Source organism: Uranotaenia lowii, chromosome 3 (assembly GCF_029784155.1).
Source record: "Uranotaenia lowii strain MFRU-FL chromosome 3, ASM2978415v1, whole genome shotgun sequence".
Taxonomy (NCBI): domain Eukaryota; kingdom Metazoa; phylum Arthropoda; class Insecta; order Diptera; family Culicidae; genus Uranotaenia; species Uranotaenia lowii.
In genome coordinates this window covers 270,059,745-270,082,229 of record NC_073693.1, presented here as the reverse complement: position 1 = coordinate 270,082,229, position 22,485 = coordinate 270,059,745, and the positions used below count along the sequence as shown (strand labels likewise).

Below are 22,485 nucleotides of genomic sequence, written 5' to 3'. Positions count from 1 at the left end.
CGCTTCGCAAAATGGAGTTATGGCTGGTTTTACCCTCAATTCTCCTACATTTTTCAATAATTTTAGAAAAAAGCATGTTCGGACTTGAAAATTTTGAACCACATGGGTTGTATCCTATGTGATTTTTTCCAAGAAATCCAACGAAGCCTATTTGAGCCACCGCACGGATTGGGAACAGGAGTTATGGCTGTTTTACCCTCAGTTGCCCAACATTTTTCAAATAGCTCAGAAAAACATGTTTGGACTTGATAATTTTGAACCAAATGAGTTGTATTTTGTGGAGTTTTTTCCGAGCAATCGAATGAAGTCTATTTGAGCACCCGCACACTTCGGAAAATGAAGTTATGGCTGTTTTACCTTCAATTCCCCTCAATTTTTCAAATTGTTAAGAAAATGCATGTTCGGACTTGAAAATTTTAAACCTTTTGGAACGTATCTTGTGTGATTTTTTCCAAGAAATCCAAAGAAGACTGTTTGAGCAACCGCACGCTTCGAAAAATGGAGTTATGGCTGGTTTTACCCTCAATTCCCCTACATTTTTCAATGATTTCAGAAAAAAGCATATTCGGATTTGGAAATTTTGAACCAAATGGGTTGTATCCAAAGTATTTTTTTCTAAGGAATCCAACGAAGCCTATTTGAGCCACCGTACGCATTGGAAACAGAAGTTATGGCTGTTTAACCCTCAATTGCCCAACATTTTTCAAATTGTTAAGAAAAAGCATGATCAGACTTGAAAATTTTAAATCAAGTGGAACGTTTCATGTGTGATTTTTTTCGAGAAATGGAACGAAGTCTATTTAACACACCGCACGCATCGGAAACAGGAGTTATGGCTGTTTTACACTCAATTCCCTTTCATTTTTCAAAAAGTTCAGAAAAACCGTGATCGAACTTGAAAATTTTGAACCAAACGAGACTTATCTCATGCATTTTTTTCCGAGGAATCAAATGAAGGCTGTTTGAACCACCGCACGCTTTGAAATATGGATTTATGGCTGTTTTTACCCTCAATTCCCCTACATTCTTCAATGATTTCAGAAAAAATGTAGGGGAATTGAGGGTAAAAACAGCCATAACTCCTGTTTCCGATGCGTGCGGTGGTTCAAACAGCCTTCATTGGATTCCTCGGAAAAAACTGCATAAGATAAGTCTCGTTTGGTTCAAAATTTTCAAGTCCGATCATGGTTTTTCTGAACTTTTTGAAAAATGAAAGTGAATTGAAGGTAAAACAGCCATAACTCCTGTTTCCGATGCGTGCGGTGTGTCAAATTGGCTTTGTTGCATTTCTCGAAAAAAAATCACACATGATACGTTCCATTTGGTTCAAAATATTCAAGTCCGAACATGCTTGAGGTTGAGGTAGAACAGCCATAACTTCTGTTTCCAATGCGTGCGGTGGCACAAATAGGCTTCGTTGGATTCCTCGGAAAAAATTACATAGGATACAACCCATTTGGTTCAAAAATTTTAAGTCCGAACATGCTTTTTTCTGAAACCATTGAAAAATGTAGGGGAAATGAGGGTAAAAACAGCCATAACTCCATTTTACAAAGCGTGCGGTGGCTCAAACAGCCTTCATTCGATTTCTCGGAAAAAATCACACAAGATACGTCCCAATAGATTCAAAATTTTCAAGTCCGAACATGCGTTTTCTTAACAATTTGAAAAATGTAGGGAAATTGAAGATAAAACAGCTAAAACTCCATTTTCTGAAGCGTGCGGTGGCTCAAACAGCCTTCATTCGATTCCTCGGAAAAAAACTCCACAAAATACAACCCATTCGGTTCAAAATTATCAAGTCCCAACATGCTTTTTCTGAGCTATTTGAAAAATGTTGGGCAATTGAGGGTAAAACAGCCATAACTCCTGTTCCCAATCCGTGCGGTGGCTCAAATAGGCTTCGTTGGATTTCTTGGAAAAAATCACATAGGATGCAACCCATTTGGTTCAAAATTTTTAAGTCCGAACATAGTTTTTTCTGAAATTATTGAAAAATGTAGGGGAATTGAGAGTAAAAACAGCCATAACTCCATTTTTCGAAGCGTGCGGTTGCTCAAACAGTCTTCATTGGATTTCTTGGAAAAAATCACACAAGATACGTTCCAAAAGGTTTAAAATTTTCAAGTCCGAACATGCATTTTCTTAACAATTTGAAAAATTGAGGGGAATTGAAGGTAAAACAGCCATAACTTCATTTTCCGAAGTGTGCGGGTGCTCAAATAGACTTCATTCGATTGCTCGGAAAATACCACACAAGATACAACCCATTTGGTTCAAAATTTTCAAGTCCGAACAAGCTTTTTTCAGAAATAATTGAAAAATATAGGGGAACTGAGGGTAAAAACAGCCATAACTCCATTTTCTGAAGCGTGCGGTGGCCAAAACAGCCTTCATTCGATTCCTCAGAAAAAATTACACACGATAGGTCTGTTTTCGTTCAAAATTCTCTGGTTCGAAACAGTTTTTCTGGAATGTTTACAAAATATAGGGGAATTAGGGGTTAAAAAGGCACTATATCTCCGTTCGCAAGCTTGTGCGGCGTTTGAAACTATGTCCAATCGATTCTCCGGAAATTTTCACAAAAGAAAAGTATAATTTCATAGATTTGGGTCATGTAGGACGAAAGATATTGAATTTCTTCGCGGTTTGTACACTTTTTTCCCCATTGCACAGTGGTCCGAAATGGCTAAAAGTGGAACTTTTTTCCTGGCGCCTCTGTCTTTCATCTTAAGTCATAAGTGTCTTTAGAACATTTGCTTCTTCAAACATGCTTTATAACTTGAAAGTATCAAAGGTTAGTCAAAGTCCACTATAAAAAAATTGAAAATTCTAAGTTTTTTATTTCAATAGATGGAGCTTTACTTTATACTACAAAGTTGTAGAATATATAAAAATATGAAACTTTGTTCAATACATCAAAACTCTATCTCTTTTCAGAGCAGAGTTATAAAGGTTTTCTTTTGAAAGTTATTTAAAAGTTAGTTTTCAAAACTTAACTATAGTTAGATGAGGATTTACATGAACAAGATGTTCTGAACATTTGTAGAAGTATTCAAATCACACGTTTTGCATAAGATTTCAACATTCTACGACGTTTCCTAGCCAACTTATTGCAACTTCAAGTTTTATTTTTACTCAATTTCACGAGCTTTTATTGCAAAAACGTGCTAGTGGATTTATAAAACTAATGAACCACATTGAAGCTCAAACTAAGTGCAACAAATTGGTGTTGGCGCCATTTGTCTCCACGCGCTCATATTTGAACACAACAAGCATATATTTGATGTGTTTTACGTGTTTCCATACAAAAAACGGAAAAATTGATTTCCAGGCTACGCAGATGCTACGCAGAACGAAGGCAGAAGGCAGTAGGAAATAATGTTTGTATGGAAACACGCAAAACACATCAAACGTATGCTTGTTGTGTTCAAATATGAGCGCGTGGAGACAAATGGCGCCAACACCAATTTGTTGCACTTTGTTCAAGCTTCAATGTGGTTTATTAGTTTTAAAAATCCACTTGCACGTTTTTGCAATAAAAGCTCGTGAAGTTGAGTAAAAATAAAACTTAAAGTTGCAATAAGTTGGCTAGGAAACGTCGTAGAATGTTGAAATCTTATGCAAAGCGTGTGATTTGAATACTCCTTCAAATGTTCAGAACATCTTGTTCATGTAAATCCTCATCTAACTATAGTTAAGTTTAAAAAACTAACTTTTAAATAACTTTCAAAAGAAAACCTATATAATTCTGCTCTGAAAAGAGATAGAGTTTTGATGTATTGAACAAAGTTTCATATTTTTATATATTCTACAACTTTGTAGTATAAAGTAAAGCTCCATCTATTGAAATAAAAAAGTTAGAATTTTCAATTTTTTTATAGTGGACTTTGACTAACTTTTGATACTTTCAAGTTATAAAGCATGTTTGAAGAAGCAAATGTTCTAAAGACACTTAAGACATAAGATGAAAGACAGAGGCACTAGGAAAAAAGTTCCACTTTTAGCCATTTCGGACCACAGTGCATTGTGCAATGGGTTTATTCATCCCAAAAAATAAACAGGTTGTTTGGCATAACTCTAGAACTTATCAAACTAATTGCCATGTGTGGAACGAATAAGTTGGAGGGAGGGTATGCAGATCTTAAAAAAATCTGCATTCGAAAATTTTCATAGCGTGTTTTCTACAACTGTTAAAATGCCCAACACTTTTTTCAACACGAGTGAACATGCTCTTACTGTCAAATGTTACATACAAGTACCATGACTTTAAATGTGATTTCCAAGGAAAATTATATCCTATTCTATTCTGCATGCTTGGAAATTTCGTTCCAAAAATGCCATCGTTACATTGAGATGCCATAACACTTTACAACATTCCGTGCGTTTTTTTGGCCCAATATTGAACTTCTGCTTATTCTGTGAAATTCAACACGCATTCCATTACGAAGCCATATTAACTCAACGATTTTTACATTTCGTTTGATCAAAGAATATCGGTAGCGCTGCCAGTCAGAATTCAGCGAATTATGTTGACGGACACATACTTCCGGCCAAAATGTGAAATGTGTGGCATTGTAATGCTCCAACAACATTCTCATGCGGTCAAAATAAATTTAATATATATCAGAATAAGAGGACGAGCAAACAGAAGTTTTTTGAAAAAGTAAGCAATTTTATCGATGGATTCCAACATGATTTCTAGAAATCAGTTGACGTTTGTACTCAGCAGACTAATCTAATCAAACTGACGGTAAATTTAATAAAAAAAAAAAAACACCCGTCAACACCATACCTGATTCTTGAGCAGCGTTTGCAGTTTGATTTTGTAATTGAATTTCCACCGCTGAAGTTCTTCCGCATTGATGACCTCGACGCCCACGCCGCCCAGCTGATGCCGATAAAAATCGACAGCAAACACGATGCGATCGAAAAGTTGAACGATTCGTCCGTGGAATTCCTCACTCAAGTGCAGCAACACTTTAAATGCCAGCTTTAACTGCTGCAACCGACACCCGTCAGATTCATCCTCTGGCTTGGAACAGGACGATTTCCACCGTTCCGGGACCATCACTCCGAGCAGCAGTTCCAAAATGAAGTAAAGCTCCGGTTTCGAAAACCAATTTACTGCCAATTGAGCGCCATCGGTGCTGGTAATTGTTTTCGGAGAGCTGCTTTTCCTAATCGAACTCCCGGCAGTTGACGTCATTGATACGCAATCCGCCAATCCCGTCAAATATTCGGTGAGGAATCGTTTACTCATGAACTCGAGGAGAAGTTCCCGGTCTGCTTCCGACTGGTCCGCGGCGTGGTCCTTCAGTAGCAGCAGAAGCGGATGGAGCAGAAAAATCGGATAGGATTTGGCGAGGATCAACGTCGGGGCGCCGGATGGATGCGATTCTCGGCAAAGAATTCCACCAAGATTCGGAAGGGAGGGGATTTTCGTGCATCGGTCCTCTACGGCGTCTTCGTGGAACAGGAGCGTGTTACTGTAAATAAAAATAAATGATAAAAATCGATGGATAAAGCATAATCTACATGCATTTTAGCGTTGATATCGAAAAAGAAAATGTTAGACTATGAATACAGAATTCCGTTTTTTAACCTCTTAAGCTACGAATAGTAACAATATTTTCATATCTTTTTCATGTGAGAATCCATTATCTAAAGCTTGTAAACATTTGTGAACGACCACAATTTAAGATTATATCAGTAATCGTAAAAAGTAATATTTGCTTAGAAATTTGTAAAAAGACTTCCGCTGAAACCTTGTTGATTTTTTCTTGTTTCGATTACTGTTGTTTTAACATCTTCATGTTATTCGCGACTTACATATATCAACGATGCAGTTATTGAAATACTTATCCGGTACAACTGTGATCGATGTTTACTCTTGGGATCGAACTCACGGACATCGGCTCAGAAAGCAACTAACTTGCCAACTGAGCTATATCACAAGCCCATAAAAAACCTTGTTGAAGACTTATTCTGCATGTTTTCAATTTTATTTGCTCTTTTCGCTGTTAAGTTTTTCACTATTTTATTATTAGTTTTTAAGATGTTGAAAGTTCCACTAATAACTTTTTAAAACTATCAAAAACACATCATCTCAGGACCGAAACAATCCATTTTATAATGTTATGGAAATGGATAATTTAAGTTCTAAGAAAATTCCCCTATTCGTTAACGCAACTATCCCATTAATTATTGAATTAAGATTGAATTTCCAAAATCATATGAGGTGTTTGGAGTAGAAAGGGTATTAAGTAGTGCAAAAATAACACAATTGGTTGTGCCAGCATTGGCATAGATACTCGAGCTCTTAAACAAAATATACATTACCACCAAGGATGGTGACTGGCGAATAAATCGACGAAAACAAAATAATTCTTTCACTTTGGAAGATGATGTAGCACAGCAGAATCAGCAAACGAAAATTTTCAGCCAGCGATGGACGATTGCAATTATTTCGACCGCACCAATTCGTTCGTTCTGCTTGCATAGATGGTTTTGCTACAGTTTGGTTGCCTGCCTTCGGGCGCTTTTGAAAGTAGCTCGAGTGTCGGCATTAGGTAGATTCTTTTTGATGGGGAGCGGTATTAATATCAACACATTTGATATGCTGTTTGGATTAAGAAATTGATAATACAGAAACTATTTGTATCAGAAACCGTTTTTAAATCAAAATATAACCTATTTTAGATTTTAATAAATGTGTATTGTGTATACATCAGCTTAAAAGATGGTGGGTATAAATGTAATGAAAAAAAAAAATGTTCCCATTTTAATTATCGGAGAAAGAGATTCTAAAAGTTGTTTATCTAATTATTAAAATAATATATCTAATTACACTAGTTTACAAAATTAAAAAAAATCGTGAACTTGATTGACTGATCAATATTTTTAATGTGAAATCGGGCGCTGAATCCAAAAATGAAATTAAATAAATTCTCAGAATAACCGATTTTGAGTTATGCTTCAATTATGAAATTTCGGAAAAATAAAAAAAGTTCTTGTACTTAGATTAAAATACCTCGGACGGCATAACAGTAATTTGAAATCCCTCTTTTGCATATTGAAGGTGAATAAATTTGCTATCGATTATCTGAACACTATTTTTGCTTATGATCAACAGCATTGTTGATATTAGTGACTTCATGATAGAAAAAATTATTAAAAACGCATTGTTTTTAGAGAATTTTTTGTTTCAGCAAAAGTTTTAGACCCGATGGTAACATTTAAAAAATCTGTATTTCGTCTTCGCTTAAATGTCAATTTAAAACAAAGATTTCAAGTGGTTATTTATCAAAATCGGTTGAAAATTGAAGAAGTTATGGCTACTTTACCATAACAGTATTATTTGTAGTTTTTCATAATTTAACGAACCCCAGTATTTACACTTATCATAGTATAGGAAGAATGAAACACGATAAATCTCACTCGCTCCAAGTCAAAATTATTTATTAGCTTACCAGTAGGTCACATGCTAAATTTTATGAAGATCTGACCACAGGGAGGGGTTGCTTGAGTCTCGAACGTGGAAAAAATTTAAGGTATTCTGCCCGGGAGGAACGAAAAATACTGGTTTTAAAAGCTTCATCAAGAATGATTTAAGACAAGAAACAATTGATGATTGAGTAAATAAATTTACAGAATTTGTCCCAGCGGCTCAAGCCCAAGGATGCAAAAAAAACCTGTGTTTTTTGACAAAAAAAAAATTGAATTCTGAGATTTGAACCAAAATTTCTGTAACGGTTTTCTGTGACGCTATTTCTATGAAGTTAATTGAACATCAACAAAATGGAAACTACTTACAGTTTTAATAAAAAAAAAATCAATTCACATTACCTTGTTTTCATGTTTTCATGAATAAGAGTCAGAAATAGAAAGTCGAAAGTGACATAAAAATTTATAATTTTAGAAATCTGTAAATAATCAGGCAATCTGTGAATTCTGTGAGAATTTAAAAAAATCTGTGACACCGATTCTGTGAGGAAATTTTGCCGTGATAATGCAGATTGTCCTGTCCAGAGGTTTTGGAAACCTTGATCAAGCCTCGTAGTGTTTACCAAGATCTACAAATCTATCAAGAAAAAATTCTATTTATTATATTTTTTTTTTTGAAATTTGTGGAATTTTGTTTTGGATGCCTGGCAGGAGTTTTTATGAAGCATTATCACATTAACACATTTTCATTTTTTTAAAGATTAATTTGTAATTTTAGTGTAAAATTTTTGTCATCATTTTGTCATATTTTTTAAATATTTTTCATATTTTTGTCATAACTTCGTCATATTTTCATATTTGTTGAATTCTTGTCAAATCTATTATAACTATAATAATAAAAAGATTATTGTCATATCTTTTCATAATTTTGTCATATTTTCACAACATTTTTCTAATTTTTTTCATAGTATTGTCAATTATTTTCAATAATTTTGTCAGTATTTTGTAAAATTTATTGGTTTATCATATTTTCCACGTAAATTTTTCATATATTTACAGTAGTATTTCGATTTTTTCTCGGTCAAAAAAAAATTACTGTGAATTTGGCGACACTTAAAATGAAAGTGAATAAATCATTTTTTATTGTCTTTTATCAATAATTCATAATATTTTCAGTAGTGAAAACTTTTTGTATCAATAAATTTTGATCATAGGATGTATTTATCAAAGTTTACTCAACACAAAGGATCAATTTCAATTAAAATTATTCTTCTCTACAACAATTTTAAGAATTTTCCCGGAAATAAAAGCATATAGAATATCAATTTTATAGTGTACATCTTATTAAACTTAATTATTTAGTTTTCTATGGAAATTTAACAGTCGTTACCTTAAATTCGATTTAAAAAAAAAATCCAAACTAAACTGCATACAAAAACTCTCTTCTGCAAATTTCAAATTTCAATATTTTAACACCTTTGATTAACTGAAAAGTTTACCTTTCCGAAAAATATTTTGAAATTTGCTCAACTTAGACTTTTAAAGTGTGTTTCTTTTTCATTTGCAGAAAAACAGAAATCTTAGTCCTTTTTACATATTTTAAGGCAAAGCTGGCAAATGTAATTTTGATCATCCAAAATAATCCATTCAGACAATAATAAAGACTACCCAATCAGAATTGCGCACGTCACCCTTTCAAATAAACAAATTAAAAAAAAAATCATCGACACTTATCTGTTTTCAAACAGGCTTTAATTCACCCACATCTTTATATGATTCACATAATCAAAGAAGTTTACTTTTTTAGAGCGGCTAACCAAGCACAAATAGCAATACTAGCATTAGCGTGACGTTAAAATACTTATGTCGATTATTACAAATGTTTTTAAAATCCAAATTTAAACACTATACAGGTAGAGTAAGCAGCTCAAAGGCATTTCCATATTGTTGAATATTTATAAATATAAACAATAACATAAACCATTGAAAATATCATTAACAGAGACGCTCTACGTTTTGGAAAGAAAATTAAGGCCCTGAAAATCGATTTTCAATGATTTCTTAAGAAGGGGATAAAATCGAAATGATAACCGTAATAAAATCGAGTGTGAATTTGGCGAGTATTGGAAAAATCGAACAGTGATAAAATCGAAATGCTACTGTACCACATTTGTCAAATTTTAGTCATAGTGTTGTCATATTTTTATCAAAATTTAGCCTTTTTTGTTGAAAAAAAAAAACCATAATTAATATTAAGTTTGAAAAAACTAATCTTTATTTTTATATAAATATAAAACACAGGAGGACCGCATTTTTGGTACCCATGTTTCAAAAACTGGAGGAACTTGGTGAAATGGCGTGTGTTAATTTTAAAATTGATCAGTTTTTGGTAAAATCGATCTTTTATAAATGAAAAAAAAACCTAACAAGCGTAGATGAAAACTAAAAAATGATTTTGAATCAATTAATTTTACCTCATTGAATCAATGAGAAGAATTTTTCATAGATATTCTTGTTTCAGAGATACAACGCTTTGAAAAAAAATTAAATTATACATTTTCAAGAAAACCCAAAATATTTGATATAACTTTTCCTTACATCATTCAAGGAAGTCATTGAATATTTGATTTTGAATATTTGAACTTGGATGAGTTGGACTTTGTTGGAGAGTGCGAATTGATTTGACTTATGGTTATGATTTTAAATATGTCAAAGATTCTATTCAGTTAAAATTTTCTTAAAAATTTGGTCAAAATACCCGTTTTTGCAGATTTGGAAAAAAAAATCAAAAAGAAAACTTTAATAACTTTTCTCTCAGAAGTAAAAATTACTAGCGGTCTTTGTGAAAGTTGATTATTGACTTAAAACCTTCAATTTTCAAAATATGTATTGATAGTGTTCTATTGTACTACCAAAATAGTACACAGATTTGATGAATGTATTTTTACCTATTTTCAAAATTTATCTCCAAAATAAGAGCTGACAAACTAAGTTAGTTTTTGGAATCAGCGCTATACAATTAGTTCAAATGAGCTCTTGTATTTTTTTGCACCTAGGGAAAATGTGAATTTTGTTGCTATGTGTTATCAATTACTTGGCTCAAAATAACATCGGAATAACACCGAATAAACTAGACCGAACTTACATTTTTTGAATACATCAAATTTTTAACTTATTTATCTAAGATATAATTTTTTTTCTTGGTAATTAAATCATAAAAAAATGTGTCGTTAATAGGCAGAGAGATTCCTTGAATTTTAAGACCGCTTATGACCCAGTAATATCCAAGTTAACACAGACACTGACAAACAAATGTAAACGCAAAACAAAACAAACTGTCCAAAACCAAAATAGTTTAGACGATGGCCAGTCAATTGTAAGTTTAAATTAAAATTTAGATTTAATGTGTGATTTTAAAACGAAAATATAATTTTAGTGTCCACTGAAGAGGAGCAAATGCTCGAAACGTATGGACAACTGGTGATTTGTTTGATTTTTATTAAAACTCACCGAAAAACGTCGATAACTTCGAAGTATAATTTGAAGATAAATTTCAAAATGTTCACATTATAAAAAGATTTATAACGGAACATTTTTATTTTTTTCTAAAATTTTCAAACTTTGAGGCCTTTAACACGTTCGTCGCCATGCTCATTTTGGTAGTTTTACTAGCAAAATGAGCATGGAAATTTTCAGAGAGAGAAAGCAAAGAGGGAGAACTCCCATATTTGAAACGTGTGGCGAAGCTGAGCGGTAAACTCAAGTAAGAGAGCGTCACACGCTTTTTGATGTGACGGGGCCCCCCAGGAAATACACCCGTCACCCGAATATGGGTGCCGTGGCGACGAACGTGTTAAGAGTCGCCGTAGAATTTTGTACACTCGATTATTTAATTAATTGATAAATGGATCAATATTTGAGGGAGGGAATTTTTTAAAACCTCCATGTAGCAAAATGCTAAAGTAACGCCTTTCCCTTTGAAAGATCTAACTACCTATACCTACAATTTTATCTATTGAAAGTAAAATACACAGAGGGCACCTTGAAGGGTTCCGCTCCAACATTTCAATAAATTAATCGTTTTTCGAAGCTTAGGAGCTATCTTCTTTTGATGCTGATGTTCTGGATGATTAAACGGGTGAAAAACAGAAACAAGCATCTTCGCTTTTTGCGAAATCACTATCCCAAGATGTCTCAAGTCAGCCAGTCGGTCGGAAAATTTAGAATGTCTTCGATTCTGTAGAACACATGTATCTTGTGCAAAGAATCTGCCATGCGAACAAACTATGGATGCGGTCTAGGAGTGTGTGTTTTTAGCATTTTGGGGGAGAAATTCGATATTGATTTCTGACGTGGATGTATGGATAGAATTTAATACCCTCTAGGGCGTATTTCGTTTCATTTAACATTGAAAACCCGCCACCACCATCATCATCAAGCTTTGGGGTGGTGGCATTAACATCGTTTGACATTGAGCTTTTTGTGAACCAGAAATTTGAAGATGACACAAAGCGCAACGTGCTCGGATCACCATTCTAGTTTACCAACGAACTTTTCGTTAGTTTCCTTCGTTCATTGCCGGGGCAACACTGTTTTGCCTTTCAATATGGTATATGCTAAGCTTCGATGTGCTCTTTCATACTATCGTTTAGATTTCGTTATCTGAGTTAAGAGAAGAGGAATTTGTATCGGAAAAGCTTCGTATAAGAGCGTTGCTTTATTTTTTTTTTAGATTCTTCTAAACTGTTGATTCAACTTCGTTAGAGCCGGGACCTATGCAAGGTGAAATGCCTATTCGAAAATACTATAAGCTTAAAACGCTGTTTTCTCATTCAATCCTCAGTTTAAAGATCTAGAACTTCAAAACATGCTAAATGTGAGTGAAATCAAATTAAGATGCGAGTGTGAAATACTTGCAGTCAAACAGCAGACCAAATTTAACATACTATTCACAAAAATAACACTTTAGAGAGTCTGGAACCCCAATTTTAAAATTTTGCGTTTCAATAACAAGGTCTTAGAATTAATTATATTGCACAATTCGGATATTATATTTGAAGAAAATCATTAAAAATAAATGAAAATTTCGAGAATACTAACAGAAAATCTTTGTACAAATATGACAAGTCGATAAAAATTATCAAGAATTATTTAGTTACAACTGAATACTAATCAATCTATATATATATAAAAAGCAATTTCTGTGGGTTTGTTTGTTTGTTTGTCCTCAGCCGTCTTTAGGGCTAGAGAGCTGAAAATTGCCATCGATGCTCATTAGGACCAGGAATGATGAAAAATGTTTTTAGATTTTCGGATGAGCCCTTCTGAAGGGGGTCGTCCATAGAAGACAAATATTATTTTCGCGATATTGACGTTATTTTTCGTCGGATTGAGATGAAAATTTGCTCATGAGGGTTTTGAGAGATGACCAATTGGTTTCAGGTATTCAATTTTCGGTCAGGGGTCGGCAAAAGGGGTCGTCCATAGCAACCATTTTTTTATACTTTTGCGATATTGGCGTTATTATAAATCGGATTGAGATGAAAATTTGCACATAAGAATTTTGAGTGACGAGCAATCGATTCCAGGAATAAAATGCGGAGTAAAGGGCCAGCCAAAGGGGTCGTCCTTATAAACCATTCGCTGTTTTTGCAATATTGACGTTATTATGCATTGGATTCAGATGAAAATTTGTACACGAGAGTTTTGTGGGACAGGCATTCGATGTTTGGTAACGAATTTAGTAAAAGGGGCCGGCAAAAGGGGTCGTCCATATTACTTTTCAATATTTTTGTGATATTTACGTTACTATACACCGGATTGTGATGGAAATTTGCACATAGGAGTTCATCTTGGTCAGGGGTCGGCCAAAGGGGTCGTCCATATTAACCGTTCACTGTTTCCGCGATATTGACGTTATAATGCATCGGATTGAGATGAAAATTGGGACACGGGAGCTTTAAGGGATGAGCAATTGATTCCAAGCATCCAATTTCGAGGTAGGGGTCGGAAAAAGGGGTCGTCCATATTACCTGTTCACTGTTTTTACGAAATTGACGTAATTATACTTTGGATGAAGATGAAAATTGGCACACGAAAGTTTTCAGGGATGGATAATCGATTTCAGGTATCAAATTTGGTGTAAGGGATCGGAGAAAGAGATCATCCATATCACCTGTTCACTTTTTTTGCGATACTTACGTTATTGTACATTGGGTTGCAATGAAAATTCACGCATGTGGGTTTTAAAAGTCGGGCATCCGATTTCAGGTATCAAGTTTTGTAAAAGGAGTCGGCCAAAGGTGTCGTCAATATTATTTGTTACTGTTTTTTTTTGTAATATTTACGTTATTATACACCGGATTGAGATGAAAATTAGCACACGGGATATTTAAGGACAAACAATTGATTCCAATTATCCTATTTCGGGGCAGACGTCAGCAAAAGGGGCAGGGGTCGGCAATATTGGTGTAAAGGATCTGCAAAAGAGATCATCCATATTAACTTGTGGTTTGAAGATACGGGCGATTATATGGATGTAAAAATTAATACACGGGGTTTTTTTCAGGAGAGACGAATTGATCCGTATTGAGGAATTTTCAGTTGAAAGTGCATGCATAGGATCGATGAGTTTGTAAAATGTTTTTTATTGAGAATTTCGGGTATTCAATTTCGTATAATCAAACGAACGAACGTAAACGTACGAATTGAAGAACGGGTTTTGGAAAGAAACAGATACGTTGTTAATGGGGGTGGTTATCCAACTTTTCAATAAGAATTCTGTTATTGAAAAGGTACTTTTTGTTCAGTGTAGAGAATATTTTACTTTGTTTGAAAAACAAACATTTATCACATTTTTATAATTGCTTTCGAAACGGAGTTCGTACGGGATCAGCTAGTTTACAATAAAAAGTACTGTGACATGTTTGGCACAATTTTGGTATGTTTTTTTGCCTTTCTTACAAAAAGGTATAGTTATCGGTTCAGTTGGAAGATCTTCAATCATAGGTCTTAGATATACCTTCATTGCTACTTATCGAATGAGCTAGACGAGTTCTAACAATGTCTGTGTATTTGTGTGTATTACACAGATTTGTGTGTATTACACAGAATTTTAAATTGTTTTCCTTGAAAGTTAACGAAGATTAATTTATTATTGCAGCAAATGTCCTGTAAAAAAAATTGTACACTAAAAATTAAATGTCACGTAATCATGTTTTCGACCTGTAAAATTACGGTAACTGTCCTGCTCCTTTTCGTTACAGGACATTTGCGTAATTTTACAGGAAATAATTTTTGCTGTGTAGTGTGAATTTTTGTAAACTTTGTTCTGACCGAATTCACAAATAAGACACATTTGATGAAATTGACAAATCTGACAAAATGACAAACATGTTAATATAACAAACATGACATAAATGACAATAATTAACGAAATTTGATTTAAATTGACAATTACGAAATTCGACAATAATGTCAAAATGGTCTAAAATTAGAAAATCCATTATAAATTGTCCGATGACGTGATCAGCAGTTATTAGTTTTATTCAGCATACTTACTATTCTAAACGTTAATCAAAATATATTGGAAAATTTCGAAAATAAAAATTCATTAAATTCATTAGCATTAGAAAAACTTGATCATTTTTCAAAAACCAGACCATTTGGCACCGTTGGGCATCGTAAAAAATCAAAACATAAACATCTGTGTATTAATTTGGTCAAGGGAAAATGCGTGTAAATTGGTGAAATCGTTTATTTAAAAAATCAAATTAAATATCTTTTTCAAGTTTAATTAGTATAAAATTCAGGAAAAATATTCAGTTAGGCTTCCGCTTTTCCAAATCCGAATTGGCGGGCCTTACGCTTAACCCCTGCCATCAAATTTTGTACAGCCACCTTGTCCACCTTCTTCGCCGCAGAAAGCCAGTTTGCCTTGAACTGCTGCTCGTCCTTAGCAGTTTTTTTGGTCTTCTTTAGGTTCCGCGTGACAATAGCCCAGTATTTCTCAGTTGGGCGGAGCTCTGGCGTGTTGGGAGGGTTCTTGTCCTTGGGACCTGCACGTTGTTGGCGGCGTACCACTCCATGGCCTTTTTACTGTAATGGCAAGATGCCAAATCCGGCCAAAACAGTACGGAACAACCGTGTTTCTTTAGGAAAGGCAGCAGACGTTTATTCAAACACTCTTTCACGTAAATTTTTGGTTGACAGTCCCGGAAGCTATAAAAATGCTGCTTTTCAAGCCACAGGTACAGATGGCTTGCCAAACCAGATATTTCTTCCTTTTGCCGTATAAAACTCCTGCCCCGGAAGCTGCTTGTAGTCGGCTTTGACGTAGGTTTCGTCGTCCTATACCACGCAGTCAAACTTCGTCAGCATCGTCGCGTACAGCCTCCGGGATCGCGCTTTGGCCGTCGTATATTTTTTTTATCATCGCGATTTGGAGTCACTACCTTCTTGTAAGTCGATAGTCCGACTCGTTTTTTTGCTCGATGCACTGTTGTAGACGATACACCCAGCTTATTTGCGGCATCTCGGAGAGAGAGGTTAGGGTTTCGCTTGAAACTACCGGCAACTCTCTTTGTCGTCTCATCGGCTTCCGGTTTTCGATTTTCCCGATCCAGACTTCCTGGCTGTCGACAAACGTTCCCCAAACAAACACTTTAATTACATTTGCAACGGTTGATTTGGCAACTTTTTGCGATTTTGCCAGCTTTGCGTGCGTGCAAGTAGCTTGGATTTTCGCGATGTGCGAGCAAAATTTTGATACGCTGCTCTTCTTTCTTTGGACGGCATTTTGACAACTGAAGAGTGAATTCCAAAATCAAAATAGGAGCAACATTCTACACACACACACACCTTCAAAATGAAGGGTGTTCAGGTTTTTTAAATGCAAAATTGAAAGAAATACGTCAAGTTGATATTGACCAAATTTTGACCGTATCACCCTTCATGACGTTACATGAAAAACAAAGCATGATTTTGTTTATTTATTTTTCTCCATTTCATCAAGGATTCAAATCCTGCCAAGTTATTTTAAATTCAGAGATGCAGCGCTTTGATAAAAAATTAAATTCAACAAGCTTAAGAAAATTTAAAAAATTATTCCTATTACTTAGGTGGAACTATTTCTTTCCTATTAGATGGACATCATGAAAAAAAAAGTTTGAATTGTTTTATCAAATTGAGTTTGTTTCAGCTATTAGGTTCAAAAATGCAGAAGTAGATTGAGTGAATGTTTATAATTTAAACAAATAGGCAGGGCTTCTTCTTTATAAAGAAACAATTACGCTAAAACTAAAATTGATAACTATTCAAAATAAGATCAGAATCTAGGGTCATAATAATCAACCAAAACTCTTTTTCAGATTCGATAGTTTAGATATTTGTTATTTTATAAAAAAAAAGTTTTAAGTAAACATCAAAATAAAATTTCACCTACACAGTCTTGGTGAAAAATAAGGTGAAGAATTTTTTGTGATTTAAAATCTGAAACTTATTTCATGAGAAACTGGAATTAGGAATGTTTTTTCATGAGTTCGAATACATTTTTTAAACTGTTTAGTGTGGTAAAGAGTAGAGGAAAGTGTTCCTCAATGTGCCTAGCGGGTTAAATGCGTCTACAGCAGTTTGGCGAAATGGCTTGTTAAACAACATATATCTAATCATTGCATTTTGAGTGTAATACGCTTTGATCGTAAGGCATGCAATTTTTTTATGACCTAACAATTTAAAAAAAAAATAAATTCATACAAGGTTTTGATACGTTTGATGTAATAATTTGACATTCAAAATTGTTGGTGTAGTACCTACATAAGAGTGTGTGGACATCATGGTGAAAATAAAAAAATGTATTTCCAAGAAAGGGAGAGAAATTGAACTCGAATCCCTAACATTCCCTGAAATTCAGAGCATCAATCACAAATAAACGATCTTTTATCGCCTCCGGGGGAGCTGTACTTGTTATTTATGCCAAAACAGATAGCTAATCAATATAATCTTCCCCAGAAATTATCAACGGAATTCTTTGTGCCATTCGTCCACCGTTATGGCAGAAGAAAAATTCAATCCAATTGCCTCGGAGGCTTGACGAGGCCCTGTCGCATCGAAGCTCCCATTCCTATTTCCCGGAAATGGACTAACGTTCAGAAAACTGGATGTTCTTACCTTAAGGATTTCATCATCTCGTCGAACTGGGCGCTGCGGATGAAGGACGTCAAATACCTCTCGACGAAATTTCGATAGCTGCTTCCTGCGATGGACCGTACTCGTCGGGCCACTCCGAGACAAGCACCGAGAACCAATTTCTGGGAAAACTGGATGGAGTTTGGCCATGGTAACAAGGGCAGCAGGGACGAGTGATAAAGCGGATGAATATTTTAGTACCAGCTTATTCAGAAAGAAAATGCAGAAGAAAAAACGCGTCTAAATACGGTGTAAGGATCATGTTAATTACCTCATTTGCTCCGAACCGGGTCGCCACGTTAAACCATTTGCAGAAACAGGCAAACAGCCGGTCCAGGGACTGCGGGTTGAATCCGGATGGTCCGGCAGCCGGAAGTGGGTCACCGGGGCAGCCAATCAGCGCTAACAAGGCAGCACAGTGTTGACGGATGATGAAAGGTCCGGACGGGTCTTCCAGCGAGAGGTGTTGATAGTGCCATTCCAGCAGGTACAGCGCAGCCGGCAATAAATCACTGCAAGAAGGCGAAAAAAGCGAAAAAAAGTGAAGGAGAAATTATTAGAAAATTTGCCTTTTAAATTTTCATTTCATTATTAGCAAGAATAATTGATTCTGTCACCACAACTGGTCGGTCAGGTTTGAGTTTTCCTTGCTTCGGTTTCGATTTCATTTTCTAGAGCCACGAGACTGGAAAACAGAGGATAATAATGAAAATCATGTTTCATGATAGAATTTGTGGAGACTTAGAGTGGAAGTTTCAACAACTGTAGGTAACATTTTACCCCATAAGAGATCCAGAAAAAGCAAGCGAAGTATTTCACTTTACACTCAAAATTTTAAATTCTTACTCAATCAAATTTTGATGTTTGACTAGGGCTATTTAAGAGTAAAAATTATTGACTCAGAACTGATGCCAAAACCTCGACAACTAATCACAGGTTCAGAATTTCACCATAGTTTTTCAATATTTTCTCCCTTGTTGATTGAAATTTAGCTTTGAATATTAAATTTTAAACTAGATTTATCTAATTATGGAGATTCTGGTTCCATATTATTAAAATCAAAATTGTATTTCTGTTTTCATATTTAATTTAAAAATCTGTATCCAACTAAGGATTCTTAATTTTCAGTTCGAATCATTATATGAAATAAGAAATGAAAAGCTGTTTTGAAATCCTGGTTCGAATATGGTTTTTCATTTCATTCAAGATTTGAATCGTCAATTTTCTAAACTAATATGCATTTTCAAGATTAAGATAATAATTTTCTAAAAATAATTAAAAAAGAATCCAGAATTGAAAAATCAGAATCAGATTCAACATCCGAAACTCATATTTAAATTCAGATTCACAATTCGGATTGAAAATGAAAAATTTAAACATGGAAATCAGATTCAGCAGAAATATTAGAATTTAAATTATAGATTTCATATTTCAAAATTCTGATCTGGAGTTGCAAAATACAGATTCAGAAATAATTTTCAAAATTCTGATATAAATTTAGCTCGTAAATGAGTTGTAAAATTAACATAATAATGTCAAGATGACTGTTTTCATATTATTATTATTATTATTATTAATATTTTTTGAGAAATTTAAATCGCGAAAGATTGCCGACTAGGGTAAGTGAACCCTCAATACTGATGTTATGAAATCGCTTGGTACATCTTTGTACCTGAAAATGATCACATTTTCATATGTGATGAAAGAAATTAGAGAAACATGAACTATCAAAGAACAAAAGAAACATAAGCCGTAAATATCATGAAAATTTCGAAAAAGATACAACGGCTCACCGACAGGACTCGAACCTGCAATCTCCACTTCGGTACAACGGCGCGTTAGCCAATTCCACCACGGTGAACGTGATGGAACCGGCGAACACGAGCAATCGAGCTCTGCCGATCAACTGCTGGACCTTCTATCGAAACACCATGTATATCCCGCATGTGATCTTTCCCTCTATTGATCTCTCTTGTTTTCTCTAACCCCACCCATCGACTCGGGATTTTAGCCGAGCGAGCACATGGTCGATTGCTTCGGGTTTGCCGCAACTTACGGTCAGATGAAGAAGCAATCAGTGCCGCTCAAGGTTCCGAGCAGACCAGTTACACAGGGAGGTGTTGCTCTGTTGAAATCAATACTGATGTTATGAAATCGCTTGGTACATCTTTGTACCTGAAAATGATCACATTTTCATATGTGATGAAAGAAATTAGAGAAACATGAACTATCAAAGAACAAAAGAAACATAAGCCGTAAATATCATGAAAATTTCGAAAAAGATACAACGGCTCACCGACAGGACTCGAACCTGCAATCTCCGCTTCGGTACAACGGCGCGTTAGCCAATTCCACCACGGTGAACGTGATGGAACCGGCGAACACGAGCAATCGAGCTCTGCCGATCAACTGCTGGACCTTCTATCGAAACACCATGTATATCCCGCATGTGATCTTTCCCTCTATTGATCTCTTTGATAGTTCATGTTTCTCTAATTTCTTTCATCACATATGAAAAAGTGAACCCTATTTTGGCATGCCTAATAGTTTTATTATAAACTAGCTGACCCGTTGTGCTTTGCTACACCTTCCGGAAATAAATGTTATTTCTAAAAATTTATTCAAATTTAGATTTTAGAGAGAATTTTTCTAAATCAAACCTCATCGTACTTCAGAATCAACAACTTTGAAATGAGAGCTGCCGCTGCAGTTCTGAATTGCAATTCAAAGATGGTATATATTATTTACTGAAACTTGATTTCAAAACTCGTTTTTCAAGATCTGAAATTTGTACTCTGTACCCAAAAAACCTTTTTAAAAATTGCCCTTCCTTTGAAAAGCTCTTTATCTTAAATTTACATGGGAGCTCGTTTCCAATTTTGTCCCCCACTGCTTGAAGAAGGTAGGCAAATTTAATCGGCTCGAGTCCCAAACAGCACTTATCATGGTAATTAAAAATATATTGAATAAGTTATGTATTAAATACAGTGCAAATTTCTTTTTTTTTTAAATAAATTTACTACGGCGAAAATATAAATATTTAAAAAAATATCAGTTGCATCACTTAATAAGTTCTCAGCGTTTTTTTCATTTTCTCTTTGAAAGTCAAATATTCAAAAATGTTGGCAAAAACAAATTTCTAAGTCTACATTTGTCCCGTATATTAGGGCAAGTGTCAATGCAAAGCTTATTTACAGAGGCGTTAGAGTAATGGCTTTAAAATGGATTTAATACGAATTCCTGTTTTTTGTTCTATCAAGTTTCACTGATATATCTGCAGTATTCCTGCAGTATAAATTTATGTTTGTTACTCCACTTTTCACGAATGCTGTTCAAAGGGAATGACCTTTATTTACAAAGACATTTAAGAATTTTCAATATCCGCTTCAGTTTCAACATTCGGAATACCCCTTCTGGTCTTTCCAACATATTGAATCATTTTGAAGATGAATTTCTTCAAAGTTCGACGTTTGCCCTTACCCCACCGTGTAAGTTGACAGGAGGGAATATTGTTTTTAACACTTTAACGGTATACTAAAAATTTCTCATAAAACTTTTGCGTACGGTTGAATATCAGTTCTAAAGTCTCGCTTTTCAAAAACGAAGCGGATCAAAAGTCTCTTTTATGCAGCCATGTAACACAAAAACACTTTTCATGTTAAGTACGTACTTGAATTGGTATGTAAGCAAAAAGTACGATGGTTTTTTAAGAATTATTAAAAATAAAAAGCTCCCATTTTCATTTCTAAATTCGTTTCAGTATTTGGGCCGAAGTAAAAATTTCTAGAAGAAAACATAATTTTTATTTTTTTTTTAACAGAAAAAGTTGAACGTTTGAACATGTTCTAATGTTCCTCGAATGAAACGTCGAATGCTACCTACATTAACACGAACTAAATATAGAAGTATTTTTGGAAATCTTTCAATTGGTTTTGACTTGATTGATAAAATTCCAATCCGTGTAATTTATTACCACGGCGTTATTTATTACCACGTGCAATTAAGCAAACACATCTAGGTTGCATATCGCCCCCACGTGCATAAGAAACATAGGTACTTGGTTGAGAAACAGACGCCTGATTGTTGAATTTTTCCAGCGATCAATGAACAGTATGCTTCGGTTACTATCCACTTGCGACGACGTTTGCTTGACCATAGAGACGAAAAACAAACCCCTCAAAGAAAAGAAAATCTCTAAAAATGGATACCATGACTTTTTCATTTCAGATTTTGGCAAACAAAAAAATTATTTGTTTTATTCGATCGGCCAAATGTCAATTTGGGTCACATCTAGGCGTCATTCATAACCATGTGCTGTACAAATGAGCTAGGAATCAAGTAGAAAAAAATCACATCAAGGCTTCATATCGCCACCCCTTGCATTGAAAATATGTTTGGTTGAGAAATACGCGCCAAAAAAATTCCCACTGATCAGTATGCTATGCCTGGGTTACTATCTTTTTGCGACGTTGGCTCGACGCCTCGACCTTGGAGACGAAAAACAAACCGCCCAAAGGAAGTAAAAACCTCGAGAAAACGGATGTCATGACTTTAATTTGTTTCGAAAAACTACAAATTTTGTATGAAAGGCCCCCCTCACTTAAGTCGGATGGAGTTTTGACTATTACAGAAACCATCCCCGGCCTCAAAAACCCTTAGATGCCAATTTTGACGATGATCGGTTCAGTAGTTTCCGAGTCTATAGGGAACAGACAGACAGACAAACATTCATTTTTATATATATAGATAAATTTCAAAAGTTCAAATGTTAATCCAAGTCTGTCCGTTGATACAAGTCAGTCAAAAATCTAAAATATAAAGTATAATTTGAGTTTATTTTGTAAGTTTTATGTA

The 22,485-nt window shown here is 34.6% G+C and overlaps 1 protein-coding gene across 1 annotated transcript in view; it reads right to left on the bottom strand.

Moving 5' to 3' along the window:
* LOC129756078 (RNA polymerase II-associated protein 1) overlaps positions 1–22,485 on the bottom strand; it is an 85,790-nt gene that overhangs the window by 12,474 nt on the left and 50,831 nt on the right. The window contains exons 4-6 of the mRNA XM_055752829.1: positions 17,903–18,143; positions 17,614–17,762; positions 4,796–5,489 (exon numbers count right to left, since the gene is read on the bottom strand). Coding sequence (XP_055608804.1) covers positions 4,796–5,489; positions 17,614–17,762; positions 17,903–18,143 — 1,084 coding nt within the window. The remainder of the gene's footprint in view (positions 1–4,795; positions 5,490–17,613; positions 17,763–17,902; positions 18,144–22,485) is intronic.